This window comes from Phalacrocorax aristotelis, chromosome 1 (genome assembly GCF_949628215.1).
Source record: "Phalacrocorax aristotelis chromosome 1, bGulAri2.1, whole genome shotgun sequence".
Classification (NCBI taxonomy): Eukaryota; Metazoa; Chordata; class Aves; order Suliformes; family Phalacrocoracidae; genus Phalacrocorax; species Phalacrocorax aristotelis.
The window spans coordinates 138,822,561-138,841,375 of NC_134276.1; the positions used below are offsets into that span (position 1 = coordinate 138,822,561).

General features: G+C 43.9%; 1 protein-coding gene across 1 annotated transcript in view; it reads left to right on the forward strand.

Annotated features, from left to right (window-relative positions):
* The window catches only part of LOC142065609 (potassium voltage-gated channel subfamily KQT member 1-like), a 516,224-nt gene extending 498,115 nt beyond the window's left edge, over positions 1 to 18,109 (forward strand). The window contains exon 17 of the mRNA XM_075111896.1: positions 16,797 to 18,109. Coding sequence (XP_074967997.1) covers positions 16,797 to 16,952 — 156 coding nt within the window. The 3' untranslated portion in view covers positions 16,953 to 18,109. The remainder of the gene's footprint in view (positions 1 to 16,796) is intronic.
* The last annotated feature ends 706 nt before the right edge of the window (positions 18,110 to 18,815 follow it).

An 18,815-nucleotide genomic window follows, 5' to 3' on the forward strand; every position in this document is an offset into this window, starting at 1 on the left:
CAACTCCCAGCAGCAATGAGCTGAATATTATTCTGGTTTGCAGACCTATTGCAGGCACCTGGCAAGTGCACCTTCTGCAGCAGGGACCCATTCAAGGGTAGAGGGGAGGTCAAGGGTGATTTGTTCTTTGCTTTCTTTGAGCAGCACAATTCACCTATGACTGCAGTCATGAGGTTTTGTTTAAAGCTTTGGTATCATCTTCCCATCCTTTCCTTCCTCTCAAGCACCCAATCTCCAGTAAGCAGGTACTTCATTTAGAACCAATACCAGTATGTCTAGCCCAGATCCCACCATGCGGAGAAGAAACAGGGTAGAGAACACCCATGGCATTACCCTGGTTGTCAACAGGACCTTTCCTCGGGGCTGTAGTGGTGAGAAAGCAGAGGAGGGTTGCTCTCCATGCTCACTCCCATGCCTTTGGGCATGGGCAGGCGCAGGGTCTGGCCAGAGCCGGCTACAGGCCCCCGCTTGCGTCCCCAGCCTCCCATCCATAGCCCGATGAACAATGCACACCAGATCTTTGCATGTCCTAAACCGCAACCTTGTATAGCTATTTTTCCACACACAAACATTCTCATTTTTCTCCTGCTTGTGTTTTTGTTGTGTTCTTCACATTGGTTTTCCATTATTAATGTCCTTTAGTTACACTGGTAATAGCTAGGTTCCTTCACTGCAGACATATTTTTCTCCTCTCCCTAGAGGGTTTGTGGGCACGGCAGGGCGGGAAGCAGAGCAGTGAGAAGTACAGCCTTCATAAATCAGGAGGCTGAATGAGCTTTTCCCAAGGCAAAGGTGATGCCTCAGTTGCTGTTTCGTGTAAAACAGATCTTTTAGACTGTGATACACAGAGGTTTGTTTCATGCACTGGAGCTACATTCAGGAATGAATCTTCCCATTGTATATAAAGCCCATCTAACTGCTGAGAAAAGAGGGCTTTTTAAAAAAATACATTTCATCATATAATATTTACATTTGCTTTACATTGTTATGGACTTACTATTTGGCAGCTGAGACTTTTTAATAGTTCTGTTTTTCTTCTTTTTTTGAAAGCTAAAGGGATTCTGTCAGATTTGGAAGGGCCAGAAATTGACCTATTGTCTCTCTTTGCCAAGTCTGGGTAATTCCTTGCACAGGATATTTTCAAAAACGAATGCCTCAGTGAGGTTGTTTTAAAAGGAAAGAAGTGGCAGTAGCCCAATACCAGGTGATAACAAACACATGCAGCTCAGCAGAGGGGTGAGCAGCCCCTTGGTGAGAAACCTCCGGGCAGCCATAAGGCAATGAGTAAACCCCACCATGGCCATGCTTTGGCAGTCAGAAGCCATGAGTCAGGCCCCCCCCCACACACTCTTCCAAATTATAAGGGGGAGGTTGGTTTAAGAGTCCTTAGGCTTTAAAAATAATAATACATGTGGGGTTTTCTTTTTTGCCCGCCTTTCTGATGTTTGGAGCCTTGACTGTACATTCTGCTCATGTTTTCCCATTTCTCTCACCAGCCCTGTGGTCCAGCACAAAGTTATATCATTTTTTAACTGCAAGCTGAGGTTCTCATCTAATCCCTTCACTCCAGGAGCTGGGACTTAACAAACAATAAATATCACAAGCCTGGCAAGGAGCTCTGAGAGCTTGCACTGGTGATTGCTGCAATAACAAACTTGGATGTTTACGCAGTGTAGAAAATAGACGCAGTGAAAAACCAGGCTTCGGTTTCAGATATAAATCTTCCCTGTTGTGAGAAATAGCTTCAGAGACCTGTTTGTTTTAATTAATAGTTGCAGAATGGTGAATAATTGGGATAAAATAACTGGCCCACCTAGGATTTAGGTCACCTAAATCCTAGAAGAAAAAAAACCCAGACATTAAAAGCTTCATTTAAGATATGAAATTTCCAGCTAGCTTGTGGCTAAACATTTTCAAGTAAGTACTTATAGTTAGACTCCTGAATCTAGATTTAAAGAAGTAACTCTCCTGATTTTAAATCTGGCTGTTCATTGAAGTCCCTTAATATAGATTTAGGAAATCTAACTTCAGGCTTCGTTTCCAAAAAATATACCTTGGCCTCGTTCATAAATGTATTTTTATATATAGATATATATATAGTGAGAGAGATATATGCATCTCTAAGATTCCTGGCTTCAGGCCTTGACTTGGCAGTGACGAGAATATGTGAGGAGGTTTATGAAAAATAAATCTTTGCATTCCACTAGCACCTTTCACCTGAGTATCTCAAAGCAGTTTATATCAAGGAAGAATTATGCCATATAGGGAAATATTTTTAGTCCTGCTCAACCCTGGAGGAAACTGCAGCACAGAGTAGTCCAGTGACTTGTCTGAGGTCATCGTGGTACATGCAATGGTTTTTCTGACCAAGCTAGGGAGTCTGTCTCCTCTGTCCCCGCCCCACCCGTCTCCCCATCACCTGCCTCCCACCACCACCCTCATTGTCGAAATCTGGAGGTGCCACCCTGGGGGCTGCCGATCTGCTGCCACCCCCAGCAGCTCCATTGCTCCAGTCATTTGTCACATCCATCCCCCTCAGCATTTTGTAAAATGCAGCCCTGACCCCAAAGAGTTTATAAAGTAAATAGGCACGATTTTATGTGTGGGTGAGGTATATGCTAAGAAAAAGGAGTTGTCTTGCCAACACCCCCTAATCACTTTGCTTACGTGTTTTATGTCTTTCTTTCATTCTTTATATATTTTGTTTATTTAGATTATAGACTCTTCAGGCCAGGGATCCTGCCTCCTCCTTCTGCCTTTACAACACCTACCACAGCGCGGCCCTGAAACTGGTTGGAGCCCCGCGCTGCTACCACAGTACAAACAATAATAAATAAAACCAGGACTGTGAAGAGATTATAATTAGAGCTGTGCAAAACTCAGCAGTTTTGGTTTGCATCAGTTCCTCCCTGCTGAGTCTACATTGTGTTTTGGATTTGTATGCAAAAAACCCAAAGCAAAACCCCCGAAGAGCCAAGTGTGGCCAGGTCTGGGCTCAAAATCGTGCACAAACCAGGGTGTTTTTAACTGTTCCTCCCTGAAATTATAAATCTGCCAAGGCTCAATCCAGGTTTACTGAAAGGTTCTTGAACCTTTGCAGATTTTGGGGGCCAGCCAAGATTTCGCTTTCATTACAAAAGTCTCTCTCAGCTCTGCTTAACATACTAATTGCCACACCATGCTGCCCTGTGGCTAACAAGAGGATTTCACCTTCCCTGGCTGCCTGTGCAGATCCACTTATGAGTGCCATGGCCAGCTTTAAAATGATATTTCAGACTGCTGCATTTGCCAGCAGTGCCCGAGTGCTGCGGGTAAACAGAACTGAGTCCAAAATCCTGTACCAAGGTGTTTGCTCTGCCCTGGGGTACAGCACCACAACCGCCTGCAGCTGAGTAATCCCTCGCCCTGCTCACCTGAGTTCCCAGGGGAGGCCATTGGGAGGGAAACGATGAGCAGGAGCCTGCGGGGAAGGCATGGTGTTTTGGCTGGCAGCATGGATATGCAAGCTTTCACCGGTACCCCCTTGTACGCATGGCTTTTGCTCCCCTCTGTCTCTCCTGTAAGGGCTGGGGATAGAAGTGAAGGGCACCAGCCCCAAAATAGTGATGATGTTTATGCAGCCAAATCGCCCAAGGGTGGTAACTGGGGCAACACCATGCACAAGGGCCTAAATCAGAGAGGCAAGGAAAATAACAGCCTCCGCAGACTGGGGGAAGCCCTGCACCCAGGGGATGTATGTGGGGCTCCACCTGGGGCTAGCAGGGTATAGGAGAGTTTTTTAAATAGCTGGCTGCCAATAAATGCATCATACAAAATTATTTTGAATCAAGGCACTTCCACTCCCTGCATGTGATAAAGAGCAGCAGGCAGGTAGTACAACATATGTCAGCTACCCTGGCCAGGAGAGAGGAGGGGTGGACATCTCCCGCCATTACCAGGAGAGGAGGGGAGTACCAAAATTAACCTGTCCTTACAGGGCTCGGCACAGTGCCAGCTATGGCCTGGTGCCCCTTCCAGAGCACATAATACCTCAGGGGAGTAGAGACCTCCTGGCTTGCAGGTCTACCAGACTCCTCCCTGGGCTGTGCAAGCGAGGCTGGCCCCTGGGGCTCCCATGCTGTCCATCCGTGCAAGACCATGTGCCCTTTTGGCGTATGCTAAGTCACAAGTGTTTGAATTAGAGCTGGCAGGAGATTTTTACATCTAACTGCTTCTTCCCTCACAAAATTTGCAGGTTCTGCTGTATTACAGAAAATTATATTGATTTTGATGAACTCTTTAGGAAAAATAAGTAAAACCAAGTGAAGATTTGAATGGAGGTATTTCAGTGGTTTTAAAGATGAAAAGTTGTGGGGACATGTATTTCACACTGATTTTGTCTTCTGCAAATTATTAGCAACTAAGGGAAAAATTCAGATTTCATGGCAAAGAAATTATTTGCTTTTACGCAGGTTTGGCATGGTCTGGGGGTCTGGAGGAATTTTTTTTATTTTATTGTAAATCTTTTTGCAGGATAGAAAATCTACTTCCTTATTATCAGTAATTAAAACCTTAGCTCAAATTCTGAGACAAAAGCAGTTGTGTGCCTTACCGTGGACATTTCAGCTGACTATACCAGAGGTAAGGGAAAGCAGGGTGAAGAACCCTAGGTTTTTTTGTGGGGTACACAGTGCCTCAGCTGGAGCACAGCATATGACCCCAGTTCACTTTGGGCTTTTGCTTTTCCCCCGTTCCTGTGTAACATGCAAGTAGTAAAAGAGTCATTTAAGCACAGAGGGGGAGGCATCTGTGGCCCTGGGATCCAGGTTGGAGGCAGCTCTCCTACATGGGTAGGCTTTGCTGTGCTGCACAGCTCTCCTGGGCTTGCTGCTGAGTCCAGCCAAGGCTGGACTGTGGACCTGTATGGCACAGGGAGAGCAGGCCGGTGCAGCTGGGGTGGGCAGGGCGATGCCTTTCAGCAGCAGCAGGGCTTAAGCACGCTCTTTCATCCTGATTTCAGGGCTGGGCATGCAGTGAAGGAAACCAAGCACAGTGGTCAGGCAGCCAAAACCAGAGCCTCAATGTCATGGATTCATGGTGATGGTCATTTTTGGTTTACACTCTGCTGGTGCAGAAAGGCAACCACGCAGTCACAGCTGGGATTTTTAATATGCATTAAAACATGAAAGTGAAAACTTTCTAAAGTATTAATTAACAAAAAGATAGATATCTTGTTTTCCTTCTCACTGATAACTAGTTCCATATGGAGTTAAACACGCTTGCTCTAAAGGGATGAGAAATACTGCATAACAACAAATAACCCAGGCATTTTTAAATACGGCTTAGACTTATTATAGATTATATTGAGTTAGTAGATCAAAGTCAGTTCACGGTGAGTAAAAGCAATGTAAAAGCAAATAGATGTGAAGCTAAGCAATTAAATCTGTTGGGTTCGCAGTAGTCCCAACAAGTACCTACTTTATTAAAGAATTTTAGCTTATCGACCTGAAAAAGATCTGGTTTCCCCCACAGCAGAAAGTGGCATGAAGACCTCCATGGCTTCCCAGTTCTACCTCTAGAACCTCAAAAAAAGCCAGTAACCCAAAATGGTAATTAAACTGCAGCACTAGTTTAAATTTTTTTACTAAATGCTGGGACAGTGAAATCTCACCAGGCCATTCTCATATTCCTAGACCTCAATGTTCATGTTAATACTTGTCCCGTTTTATTGCTGTGCTTTTTCTCTGCAATGATATCTGAAAAAGAAGAGACATGCAAGAGAAAAATTATTGTTTCTCTGAACAAGATCTATAATATTCTTCTCCCCAGCAGTATTCCCTGAAGTATAAGGCTAAAGAGCTGTAAAAGCGATAGTAGGTATAACCGAGGCTTTTTTTTTATTAATTAACAGTGCAGTGCCTTGCAACAGAAAACTGAAGCAGGTTTCTGCTGACTTAGCATGTGCCTCATGAGGAAGAAATCTATCTGGCAATTATGGCTTTGCGTCTCCTGCCCTGTCTCCTGTTGTTTGTATAAGACACCGGTACTTATGCCACAGGCTTCTTCATACAGCTGTCCTGTCACTGCCAGCTTTCATAGGTAATCCATCTAGCTCAGCAGAGTTCAAATAAGACACCTCCCTTTCTTTACTTTAATTAATGCTTTATTCGAGTCTCCCCTGGGGATGTAGTCATGCTGATTTTTCAAAATTCTCTGTTATTTTTCAAGCACAAAAGAAATGGAAAATGTCCACCATTGAGATTCTGGATTTGGAAAATCTGCTTTACACAGTCTTCTATTCTCAGTCAGTGTTTTAAATGCCTATGGACATCTCTAGCTACAGAACATAGTGTGCAATTCATTCTCTAGCTTGGGAAGGAGAGAAAAGACAAATCCAGTCAAATTCATTCTCCCTGCAATCTCTTCCGATGTTCTGCATCCACAGTTACTGTAGCTATAGCCAGTTTATGCACTGATTTATGCTGTCACACCCCACGTATTGCTCAGACCCTTCCAGGTGCTAATCAATCTCAGCTCAAGTCACAAACCGTTTCTTGCTGTGTAGTTGCTTTTCCTGAAGAGTTTATGCCTGTGGCTTTTGCTGATCTGGGACCAAATGCTGTGGCTTGGTATAACTGAACAGACAGACAGGCACCCTCAATGTCAGGTCACTGCAGCTGCAAAACCAGACCAGACAGTCCTGTGTCCACCCACTTGCCATGACTTTTTCAAGAATTCATTAAAAATATGTGTGTGGCAGTGCTGTTAATCAGGTCCGGTATACACAAGCAAGCTAGTAAAATCCATCAAATGACAGATAAGCCAGACAGGCTAAAACCAAAGGTTTCAGCAAAGCATGTTTGAATCAGTAAGAATCATGAACTGCTACACCCTCAATCAGCGCTGTCTGATAATATTTTACTTGCTCTGGGTTTCTGTGTTTTAATGAGCAAACAATGGTGTTTTGTAATCCTCATGATTTAAATACATAACCCCATGTTGTGCTTCTGTAGCTTCTTCCTCAAATTGCGTTGCATGCGTTAAGCAAGTCTTGCGGCATCCTTCAAAGGGTGTGAGAGTTTCAGTGAATTTGTTACACAAAGGTGAACCTAGAGACTTGTCCTATGCAGAGTAGAGAAGAAATAAGGGCAGTAGTTTTCATATACCCTTTTCAACAGTGCATAGTACAAAGGTACAGTTTTCATTTTCCAAGACCCTTACAGGACCCTTAGGCTCCTATCAAGCTTACTTCATCACTTTCACTGAAATAGGGCACATCAAAATGAATGTCCAGGCACAAGTTCACCTGGAACAACGAAAGGCATGTTGTAGGCTTGATTTCCTGACATCGGCACAAATCTGCACAAAGACCCTAGTTTTGCTACAGGGTTTGGCTAAAATGGCATGACAATTCTTTCACAGAGCTGAAAATAGAAGCCCAGATGGTGGCCTCCCAGTGACATCCTCTGATCCCTAGACAATCATCCTTTTGTTTCCTGATTAAATTTTTTTTCCTGGCATGACCACCGTGCCACACATCCAGCCCTGTGTTTGCTCTGCCGTGTCCATTTCAATCCTCACAGAGCCAATGGTGGGAAAGACAAAGGAGCACCACCATCTTCTCTCCTCCTGTCCTCTTCTAACAGGGACTGTTCTTTTTGCCAATACAACTTACTTCCTTCCTACAGCCAACATTTCAGTCAACATTTGGATTGCTCTTAGTTTTTGTAGGTCTCTGTCTTCTATTTTGTACCAAGATGCAAACCTACACAATTTCATGTGATTTCATGCCAGAAAGATAAGAAATGGCAGATTGTTTGATTCATGTGGTTAACAAAATATTGGTGAGACTCATCCAGAAAGTGACAGGTCCTCAATGTAAGAAGGCTGTGCTAGGGAGTAGACTGGAGCTTGGGTTTATGAAGTCCTGGTCTAGTCCTACAAGAACTGCCTGGAACTTTTCTAGTACCTACATGTCTTACTATCTAGATCACCATCACCATAATGCCTGTGCTCCTCCCAATAATAACACTCCCTCTCCCTCTCTCTTTGCCTTTCTTGCCAATCTATAAGAAAAGATGGACTGATAATTTGAAGTAAAGCTTTTGTGTGTGAGTGTCAATGGAGAGCAGCTGTGTATCAATGCTTGCCATAAGGCATATAAATGTTACCTTGTCATACACAGTTCCTCAGCTGTGCTAACTAGATGCTAGATGTCAGGTCAGCAGACCTGAATTAAGTGAATTTGCCCACTGATTTCAGTATCAGTAAGTAATCCTTGCAACTAAGCTGAAAGAAACAACCCAGCTGCAGCACAGCCCAAAGTGTCTTCCCCATTACAGGAACTGGTCAAGCCTATCTAGCCATGAGGCTGGTGGAGTTAGATTTTGTTCTCATGGAGGAGATTTAATAAAGCTCAAAAAAAGCAAAAGTAAAGGCAAAACAATCAGAATGTAGAAAACTTGATTCCACCTCTTCAAATGTTTAGGTGAAGCACAAATACTGAGTTCATCACACCCATCTAAAATGCTGAGCTTATCACAGCCATCTAGTGAAAGGCTAAGGTCATTTATTTCTTTGGCACCATTTAAATACTCAGTACTGCATTTTCTTTTTCTTGTTTCTCTCTGTCCAGTATTGTTTAAAGATTTAAAAATTAAATTAATCAGCATCTTGGAGCATAAGTTTGCTCTATTGTGAAATTAAGGTGTGACTCACAGTAGCTGCATATCCACCTTTGAGGCTGGACTAGCTTTGTTATTTTTGTGTGTTGTTTCTTTCCACGCTGGTTTTGCAGAAGGACTTGTAGCCACACAATATAATGAGCTGAGAAATGGCAGTGCGTCATCCAGGGTGTGGCTGAAGAGCGATGTCGCAAAGAGAGATGGCAAGATTACAGGGAGGATCTGAGCAGGATCTGGAGGAGGGTGAAGAATGAAATGTCCTGCAACAACCAAAATAACCATTTATGTATTTTATGTATGTAAATCAAGAGAGAGGGGGCCCTGCAAAGTCTGATTTACTTACTGGGGGAAAATGAGGGGTAAAAACCAAACATTTCAAAGCACTGGCTGGAAACAGACACACAGATGCATATGCATATAGCTAAAATGGGACAAACTCCCTCAGTAGTAACAGTACACCCAGCAGCCAAGTGCTGCTGCATAATGGTAGCTGTGGAAAGTTATGGTTGTGTCCACTCAAAGTGTGGCACCGCTTGAACTTCTTCAGCTAGAAACAAGTGCTTATGGGAGCAGTAGAAATTATGCTGCCTGGTTTCCTGTGGCTCTGTATTTTGTGGTTGATTATCCGAGGCTAATAAGGGGCAAGAGCTGAATAAAGCTTTTCCTGTGGTCAGGGCATCCTGTGTGGATTCTCTGGGGTCTAATAATACAGTTCACCTTCCTCTTCTGCCCTTCCTTCAATGAGGCACTAATTTGGATGTCTGTCTTCTGCACAAGTGCCAGACTTTCAGAAATCTGTCCAACCTTTTTATCTGTAAGGGCTCTGTCTCTCTGGCAAATGTGTCTGAAGCTGGGCAGCTTACTCCAAAGCTGCTGTGGCAACATATACGTAGATACATCATCAGCTAAACCTCATTTACTTAGGAAGCCAGGATTCATTTTTTAAAAAAAATCACACCTTACCTGAAGCAGTAACACTGCTAACATAATCTGTGTGATGACCAGGCCTGCTTTAGAAACCCAGGGGTGAACTCTTGAGGGTTGCTTAGCAATTAAGCAAGTGGCATCTTACACCAGAAGCAGCAACCAAAACCACAGGTCTTACTGCAGAGGTTCACCAGTGCAAGCATGGCATAGGAAATATAAAAATATAATGCTTTCCAAAAGGGTACTGACAGGAAATACCCCAGGAACAAAGTGCAGAGGGATGGACCTTTGTGTTTTCATTTAAACAGGAAAGGTAGATGGAAACCAAAACAAATGAAGCTATACTTAAAATAAAGATTACTATATTCTAGGCCACCAAAGGTTGTAACACCTGACCTAAGAATGGGTGGGGATGTTTGGGATAAAGGAAGGGAGGCGTGGAAAATTGTGGACTTATCTAGATAAGTTTCATGGAATGAAAATAAACAACCAATATCTGCTAAGGGGTATGCAGAATAAGTCAAACAAGACAGTCTGGTGCTTTATATATTTTTTGGTGTTCTTGGAGAATTGGGTCTGCCAGAACAACAGGCTGTCACGGAAGCGTGCTTTGTGTAGCTTCTACTTGTTTACCTGACCTCTGAGGTTAGTGGCAAAAGCTCTCATTGACTGAAGCTGGTCTTTCTGTGCTAGTTGCACCCTCAGCAGAACAAAGAAGGAGCTGCACGGCTCAGTGTTGGGCCAGAGAGTGCTGTCAATTGGCTACAAGACATTGACATACCACAGTGAGATGTTTCCCTGAGTACATGCCACCTGGCAACGTTGCTTTGAGATACAGCATTGTTTTAGGAATCAGGCCAGTTCCAAATCTGTTACAACTCATCCAAAAAACAGTCAGTTAATGGGAGCCTGTTTATCAAAGCCCTCTTGTTGTTGTTGCTGTTTTAAGAGGAGAGACAAACCACCAGTTCTCTCCTAATATTAATGCCAAAGTCATGTCATGAAGGATGCCATGGTAGATGCCAATTATCATTCCTCAGGGACTTAAGAAATGGTGCAGATATATTTCCGTGCATATGTGTGTATAAGTACTTTAGGGGACTCCAAAAGCTTATCCTAAAGGTATAGTCTTGCAAACTGTTGACCATTCTGGCTCCAGTCCATCAAAGCACTTAAATATTTGGTGACCTCAGCAAGACTCATCACATGCTTCAAGCACTCACATCCATAAGCACTTTGTCGGACCAGGTTCACAGAGGCTGCACTACAGCCGCACCTTGCACAGGAGAAATCTCCGCAAACTAGTTGAGGTCTCTATGGCTGGCATGTCCATTTGCTTCCTCACAGACTGCCACCAACAGGCTACATCAACATTCACATTGTCTGACCACGCTAAAAGGAAGCAAAAAAATGCTTCAGTGGCTTCAGCATTTCACTTCAGTGAAACTTCTCTAATGGGGACACACAAGGTGAAAGGGAGGCAGTTTTGCATGAAGTGCTGTAGAGAAAAGATTTCCCTTCCCAGAATCAGCAGTCTCTGGACAGCAATAAATCCAGTCAGGAACATGCTAAAATATAAAGCAATTCCTAAAATAAACAGTTCGGACTTCAGACCGTACGATAGGCAATTAGTATGTTTGAATAATTGGGTGTAACTATAGGCAGAGAGAAGCTACAACACCAGATGTGCATATAAAGCTAAACATAGGCTTTACAGGATCTAATCAAATCAGTCCACCATCTGGTATGAGAAGGAAAATAATGTGACAGACCTGGTCAACATGAGAAAACGGCACGAATTTCTGGACAATGAGCTTAAGCTAAATCAGTACGTTACATGAGTCAGAAATGAAAGCATCCATAAAATGGATTGCACTAGTTCAACTAAATCACATCTGATTGTACTAAATTAATACCTTTTGCTCCTATGAATTGGACCTTGGGTGACCTATCACAGATAACAAGCTGAGAATATTGAGAAATAAGTATGTGCAGGTAGAGTAGCTCATGCCAGACAAAGGTTCACATACACTCTTCTCTCCATACAAAATAAATCCTACCCACCATTTTGTAAGAGCTGCAGTGAGTGGATCCAGCTTCATTTTAGCTACCTTGGGAACCAGAACCTGCAGCAAACAGAGACCTGCTGGAAACAGAGGAAATGGCAGGGTCCTGGGGGCATGTCTAGGTGGTGGTAAGCCTGTCAGCCCAGAAAAGGGGTGTTCACTGGGCTAAGCTTAGGACTCTGATGGTTTGGAAACCCTGAGCTGGGATGTTGTGTTTGCATGCAATGGGGCAGCTGGCCATGGCAGCTCTGGCCCCAGATGTGGTTGACTTTGCAGTGGCAGATGAAAAACATCACATAACACCTTGCAGACACTCTGGCAATGCCCTTGCTCACGTCCTGTGGCCCATTGTGCTTTGGTGGCTCTTGGTCATCTGTGCTTAGGTCCACAGTTTGTTATGGGATGAGGGCTACATGTCAGGGAGAGGAAGCCTGGGTGTCTTGTGGGGCTTCTAGATCTAAAGCATGCATCGTACAGCAACTCTGATAGCAGGGGATGGGGCTCAACAATGCAGTGGCTGTTACAGTCCTCCACCCCTGCCATGACACCTTGGGCTGTCCTGTGGGCACAGCTTCATAGTTTTCCCCACTTGAGTGAGGCAAACAGGAAGCCAAAGTCAATCCAGCTTAACCAAAAGCAGAACTTATTGTTGCGCTGTGACATTTTGATTAGTAACACGACTCTGGGCTGCCTTCTCTCCCTCTTCCATTTTGTGCTGCATCCCGGTACCAGCAGCCCAGACATGTTGCAGACAACTGCGCAAAGGCTGTACAGCTCCGCCATTTTGATCAGTTTGTGTAGGACTACTACAGGCAGGGAGAGAGGAGAGCCTTAAGGAGGTGACAGCAACTTTATTTGATTTATGGGATTTAGCTTTTGATACAAAGCTCCACCTACTTAGCAACATATGAGCATGCTTGTGGGTTTACAGATTTACTTCAGTGCTCCAGCAGACCATCTTCCCATTCAGCTACTCCTCTGGAAATAGTTCAAGTCAGTGTGTTGTGCACATAATTGATACTGGCTTTCCCAGCCTCCAGAAGTCATATTAAAAAGATAGGCACAACTTGAGGGGAGGGATGTTTTTCTGGCTTAAAGTGAGAGGATTTGGGGGACACTATGTGGCTACTCCAGCTGAGTTTTCCGCACATGCATTTTGTTTATGGTGGGTGTGTGTGCAAAACATGTCAGAAAAAAGCTCTCAGGGGAGTTAGGAATCTGTCCAGCATGTGGCAAATCCCCAGCATGATCCAGCCTTCCCTCTCCATGCTGCTGTCATTCCTAGGATCCCCTTCTACACAAGGCACTTCTGCAGCAGGAGCTCGCTGAGGTAAACCGGGGTATTTAGATAAACAGTTGAGACACCAGCTTTCACAGAGGGTCAAAACCAACCTCAAATAGCACATGGGGATTAAAAGCAAACCTGGTGCTCAAGGTGAAGGGCAGGGACACCCTGCGTCCCACACGTTGACTGACCCAGTTCCCCTTCAGGGCTTGCTGTGACTCACTGGAGCTGGTTGGAAGACATTTTCTTTGACTGCCAGTCCTGCATGTCACCATGGAGTCCAGCGCCTTTTCACAGGGGGATGTTAAAATGAATGTACATTTCAACACTCCTTCAGCTCACCTCATAGCCCCAATAACAACAGTGTAATATTTTAAACTGCTTTTGCAAGTCTCCTTTCTACAGGGCAGTTGAAAGGATATAAAAGCATTTTAACAATTTTATAGATCGTCTCCAGAGTGCTTTTGTGATGTGGGAGAACAGAAGTTTTGTTGCCATTTGCCCGTGGACAGCTGCCAAACTCACCTGTCTCCACCGAGCCTGTGAGGGGCATATCATATCTCTCTGGAAACTCTGCAGCCAGCCCTGGATGGCTTCTCACTTTACTCAGCCGAAAAACATGTTGCTCAATTTAACCCTTTGCCCGTGTGCTTGCCTGGATGTGTTACTCAAAACCGGCAGCTTGTTCCGTTTGGGCTTAAGGAAAGTAATTGCTGCTAGGTGGGTTTGGAGAAACTTAAAACCAGGACTTTCTTGTGAAAAACCTTCATATATGTGAAAAGTCTTCTGACCCTGCAAGTCATCCTACTGACTTCAGTCAAGCCTCGAAGTGCCCACAACTCTCCTTTTGTCACTCCTTAATCACAGTTAACCAGCCTCCAAATTTGACCCCTTTTTAATAGGCTCCGATTCGACAAGGTACTTAAGAATTTGTCTTTCTGACTAAAGTTTTACCAGCGTAGTTGCATGTTCAAAGTGAGACATATTTTAGAGCATCTGAAGCCAGAAAGTGGTGTCTTGATCCTGTGTATAAAATACAACAAAGCTAAGGATTAGAAGAGATCTTCTTACGGGTCACTTAATTTTTCAGGGTCCTGCTTCTAATCTCAAAAATGGCCATTAAAACCCTCCCATATATACAGCTGACACAGGAGAAATGAGCAGCTATGTTTATTAATGTTCAGAAATATTTGCAGATCCTTGAGTGGAAGGTGTGACGGAAGTGTAGTGTAATCTACTCCCGTATATATGAATTTCTCTTTTTCCCTCCCTACAAATGAATATTTACGTTCTCCACCCTCCTCCTCTCCTGGAAAGAAAAGTGCATAAAATTATTCCCCATCACATTCTTTCACTGAGTTGGCAAAATACAGAGAAATACAGCGAGTTTAAATTATGGCATATGCAGGCGTAGCTTATCTAAGATCAAGTGTGCAGATCAAAATCAACAAAGCCTCACAAAAGAAAGCCCCAAAAGGTCTTTCATCTGCCTGATCCCATTTCCCTGCCTACACCTCTCTTTACCCTACTGTAATGTATTAGTTCTGCTTTAGTTTCTGCTCTGCGCAACATTTCTGCTTAAGAAAGATTCTGTTGAGTCATTACCAGCATCAGCCAAACAGGCTTTTCAAGAATGGAGGAGAAAATAAAGGCTGTGGTTTTTAAATTAATTCCATGCTGCTTAACCCTTAAATCACTAGTGGCTTCCAGACTTCCAACCAATTTAGTGCTGAGCAGAATATGCAGCTGTTGTGCCCAAGATGAGAGCACTGTCAGTGCTTCTCTTGGTGACCACACCACAGAGAGAGACCTTCCACAGCAGCATCGACTGCTCTTTCCTAGCAGCATATTAGATAAGGGAAAAGGCAAAGATACTACTGGTGGCATGGGGTCCGGCTGGCCGGGTGGTGCCTGCACATCCGTCGGACACAGCTTCTCCCAGGGTACCTTCCCCTCAACTAAAGAGTGTCAATATTTACTCAAGTTGCTGTTTGACAGTGACTCATCCCAAGGCAGGCTTGGCACCGACCACCCTGCACCCGGCAGGGCTGCAATGAGCAGCCCCCATCCTCCCATGCCCACACACCCTGCCCTGCCCACCCTTGTCACTGCTCAGGCAGCACCAGCCATGCAGCTGAAAGCACTCAGGAACAAATCGTAGTGAAGGGCTATACTATCTAACCCTTACCCTAAATGCTCCTTCCTTGCTGCTTGAAAATATTGCCTCAGATAACCCGCACCCACACCAAAGAAGAGACAGGAAGAGGGACTTTTCTACTAGAAGACAGTAGTCATGAAAGTAGAAATGAAAGAGAGATGAGCACATCTCTTCCTTCATGAGGTAGGAGAGATACTCCACTCCTCCTTCCCACAGCAGGTTGTATATAGGAGAGAATAATAGCAGTTGCCAAAATGATATAACTTGAATAATCTCCTGGTACCTTGACGTTTGGGGGGCCCCCAGGGGAGCAGACACTTGGAGTGAGAAAAGGCAGAGGAGGGGAAAGTGGATAAGGTGACTTTCTTTGCTTTGGTTTGTAAAGCAATCTCATCCTGCTAAACTTTCAGTCCATGCTGCCAATGGCTATTTCCAAAGTTATCATTGCACAGAAAAAGGCTGGAATCCTTCTCTCTCTCATTCTCTCATTCTCTCTGACTCCCTTCTTATTGAAAGCTCTGTTTAGATCTGATATCACTTTAAAAGGTTTGCTATCAGTTTATTAGACCCACTGGGACAGATCACAGTTTTCAGAGGCTCAGAGTTTCACAGCAGATAACTGTAAAGTGAACCATCCAATGTTCTTCAAAATGCTCATTTTTCTTGGGCTCATCTGTTACACAAAGCTGCACTGTATTCAAGCATCCTTAGAAGTGATCCCAGTTGCTTACAGGATGCTGGCCACAGTTTTGCCTTTACAGCAAACTAGAGCAGTCAACAGTCCTCAGCCCATCCCACTGGCTGATGCTAAGGTGAGCAGGATGCCATTTGCAGTGATGGCAAGCCTTACCAGAACAACAGGATAATGCCTGCTTGGGGGCTCCTCGATAGAGGCCAAGATTTCAAAAAGCAGTGGAAAATATAAAAGCAGCATCCCTTTAAAAATCCAGATTTGCCTTTCCCTGCTTAAAAAATAACTAGAGAAGACTCCTCTGCCTTAGGACTATGCCTTAGAAATTTCAGCTGGAAAGAAAAGAAATGAGAGGAGGGATTAGCATGTCAAGCTTCCTATAGAACTGTTGTTCTTTTTTTTAATGAAGTCATTGGTGTTATTATGTGGTTTTTAGTAGGCTATCCTCTTAACAATGCATGGGAATAAACACCATATCTGGTAGGATCTCTGACTGTAACATGTATCACAGAGGCATCTATTTACAGTGTGAAGGGAGGGGAGCTGCTTCATTTCCCAAGACAGTAATGGAAAGCATGATGTCCTACAACTAAGGGTGGTGAAGCACTGGGAGAGGTAGTGGGAAAAAACACTCACGATAAACCAAAGAGCAAAAGAGAGTTTCAGGGCAGATATTTGCAGGATGCATCATCACCGAGAGAAGCTGGCAACCCCGGGAAAAGGCTGGGAGACAAAATGGCTGACTCAAGCGGTCAAGTGCTCGGGCCACCAATGTCCTGTCATTCTACTGCCACTTCACATAGCTTTACACCCTTCCCTGTGACTGTAGCTTCATTCAACCTTCCTAGAGCAGCAGGCTAGACAAAACTCAAAGAAACTAGTGGTCCTCAAACACTAATGCTCCCTGCCAGGCTTTATCCTCCCAGAGCTTTTGGCCAGAGAGAGCCTCTCACCAGAAGCATGTGCAACCATTTGACACCTCGTCTGCTTTCTGATTCCTTAACAGGTCATGCAGATGGACCAGAAGCTAGACGACATCCTGAACACGCTCCAGGCTCAGTTCGGGGATCAGCCACTGGCACAAATGTCAGGGCCAGCCACCACACCTGTCAGACAGCTACAGACAGCCTCAGATTCCCCCCCAGTGAACCAGAAAATCTGAAAGCCAGAGGACAGCCAGATGCCACCCTCCTATTCTTTTACATCTGGTTATTTTTAAGTCTTGGTGTCCCAGGATTCAGCTGTGTCATGGGTGAAACAAAATATTCTGCTGTAGTAGATTAAATTAAAAAATGAGAAGAAGCAGCTAAAGCCAGTCACAACCCTAAGAGAGCACATAAGTTTTGCACCTGTTTTATTAGCCATTGTTAGCTAATCTTTGTCAGCCTATGGTGGTCCCAGGCAGCTAGCCCCATTTAGGCTGACTGCACACGCGCAGGGCACGCTGTTGAGGTAAGCATCCAAGTAAGGATTAGGATGACCCATTTGTGGGCATGGAAGGGGAAAAGGACTGGTTTTTTGGCATTTAATCACTAAGTTTAATGCTCACAGCATGCCCAAAAGGGGGAAAAGAGCCAGCATTTGAACATGAAACAAATGGAAATCAGTGAACAGGAAAATTAAACAGCATGTTTTGACTTCTACCAAGCAGTGAGGATCATAAGAAGGGCAGATTTATATGCTAGTGCGAATGACAAAGTAAAGACAACAGGCTACTGATTAAAAATATGGAAGTGTACACAGGCTGGTTGACATATGAAAGACTGAAGCAAAGGCTTCAGCTAATTAAAGCAAAGGGTTGCAAATGAGATGAGATGCATGTTGGAACAGACAGGCAAGAGAGATAGTATCTGCGTAGGCTTACTGCACAAGAACACTGTAATAGCTATCAGCTACGCTGATGACTGTTATGCAAAATGTTCTCAAGCTTTTACCTTCATTCAGCAGTGGTTGTTGACTCCAGTTGCCTTAATTTTAACATAATAAACCTGGATGGTAATTGGCTGTGAAATATCTGTAAAGCTTCGTTCAAGTCAGTGAGTAACAGGGAGCTGCAGGAGGAGTGCAGCTGTGATTGAGAATGGCAGGGTTTCTTAAAGAAAACAAAAATACGCATACTGCTGATGAAAGTTAATCACTGTTTAAATAAACTGCTGTATATAATCTTAAATGATAGATTTTTTTTTCTTTGTAATGTCGAATGCATATCTGGCTGCTATGCTCTCACTCTGAAATGGACCTTGCCAGGCACTCCAGAAAAGGGACAATACGACTCTGTTGCTAAATATGTAAATAATAAACCAAGCTTATAAGGGTGCAGTGTTATTTACTTAAGTCTTTTTAATATATTTGCATAACCAACCATTTGAATGAGCAGAAGCCTGCAGAGCAAAGACCTGATTCCTGGGAAATCCTAAATATATTCTATTCCCACTCATAGCCATGGAAGCAAAGCCTGCACTGCATTTAAAAGCAACCTGAAAGACTGGTCCCTTAATAAGCATTTATTTGGACCAATGACTGGTCCATTTCAATGTAATCAAATTAGTTTCTAACTATTACCTGTCCCTTTAAAACTCTTTCCCAGGTTTGTGTGTCTGGGAATTCAAGCTTGGAAAGAGCACAATGAGACTGATTCCAATCTTTAGATTGCAGGCGCGTCTTAGACAGAATATTAATGATGTGAGAGGCAATAAAAAAAAAAAAGCAATGTGGTTTTAATTAAATCAGCTGACAAGCTGCCATTCCATCATGTGTGATTACTACAGAGTTACTGAACATGACCAAATACAGCATGTAACATGGGAAAATGGTAAGTAATCATTGTCAGAGCATTGAGTTGCTCCTGGCTTCCAGTCAGGGTCATGAGCTTCTGCAATGGTCCTTCATATAAGCTCATTAACTCTGGCCACTCAGAGCTAAACGGGCAACTGGACACCAAAGGTAAGTGCCATTTCATCAGCCACAGGTAAATAAACCTCCCTGGAGATCCTTTTGCCACAGAGTATCAGAAGAAAAATAATGC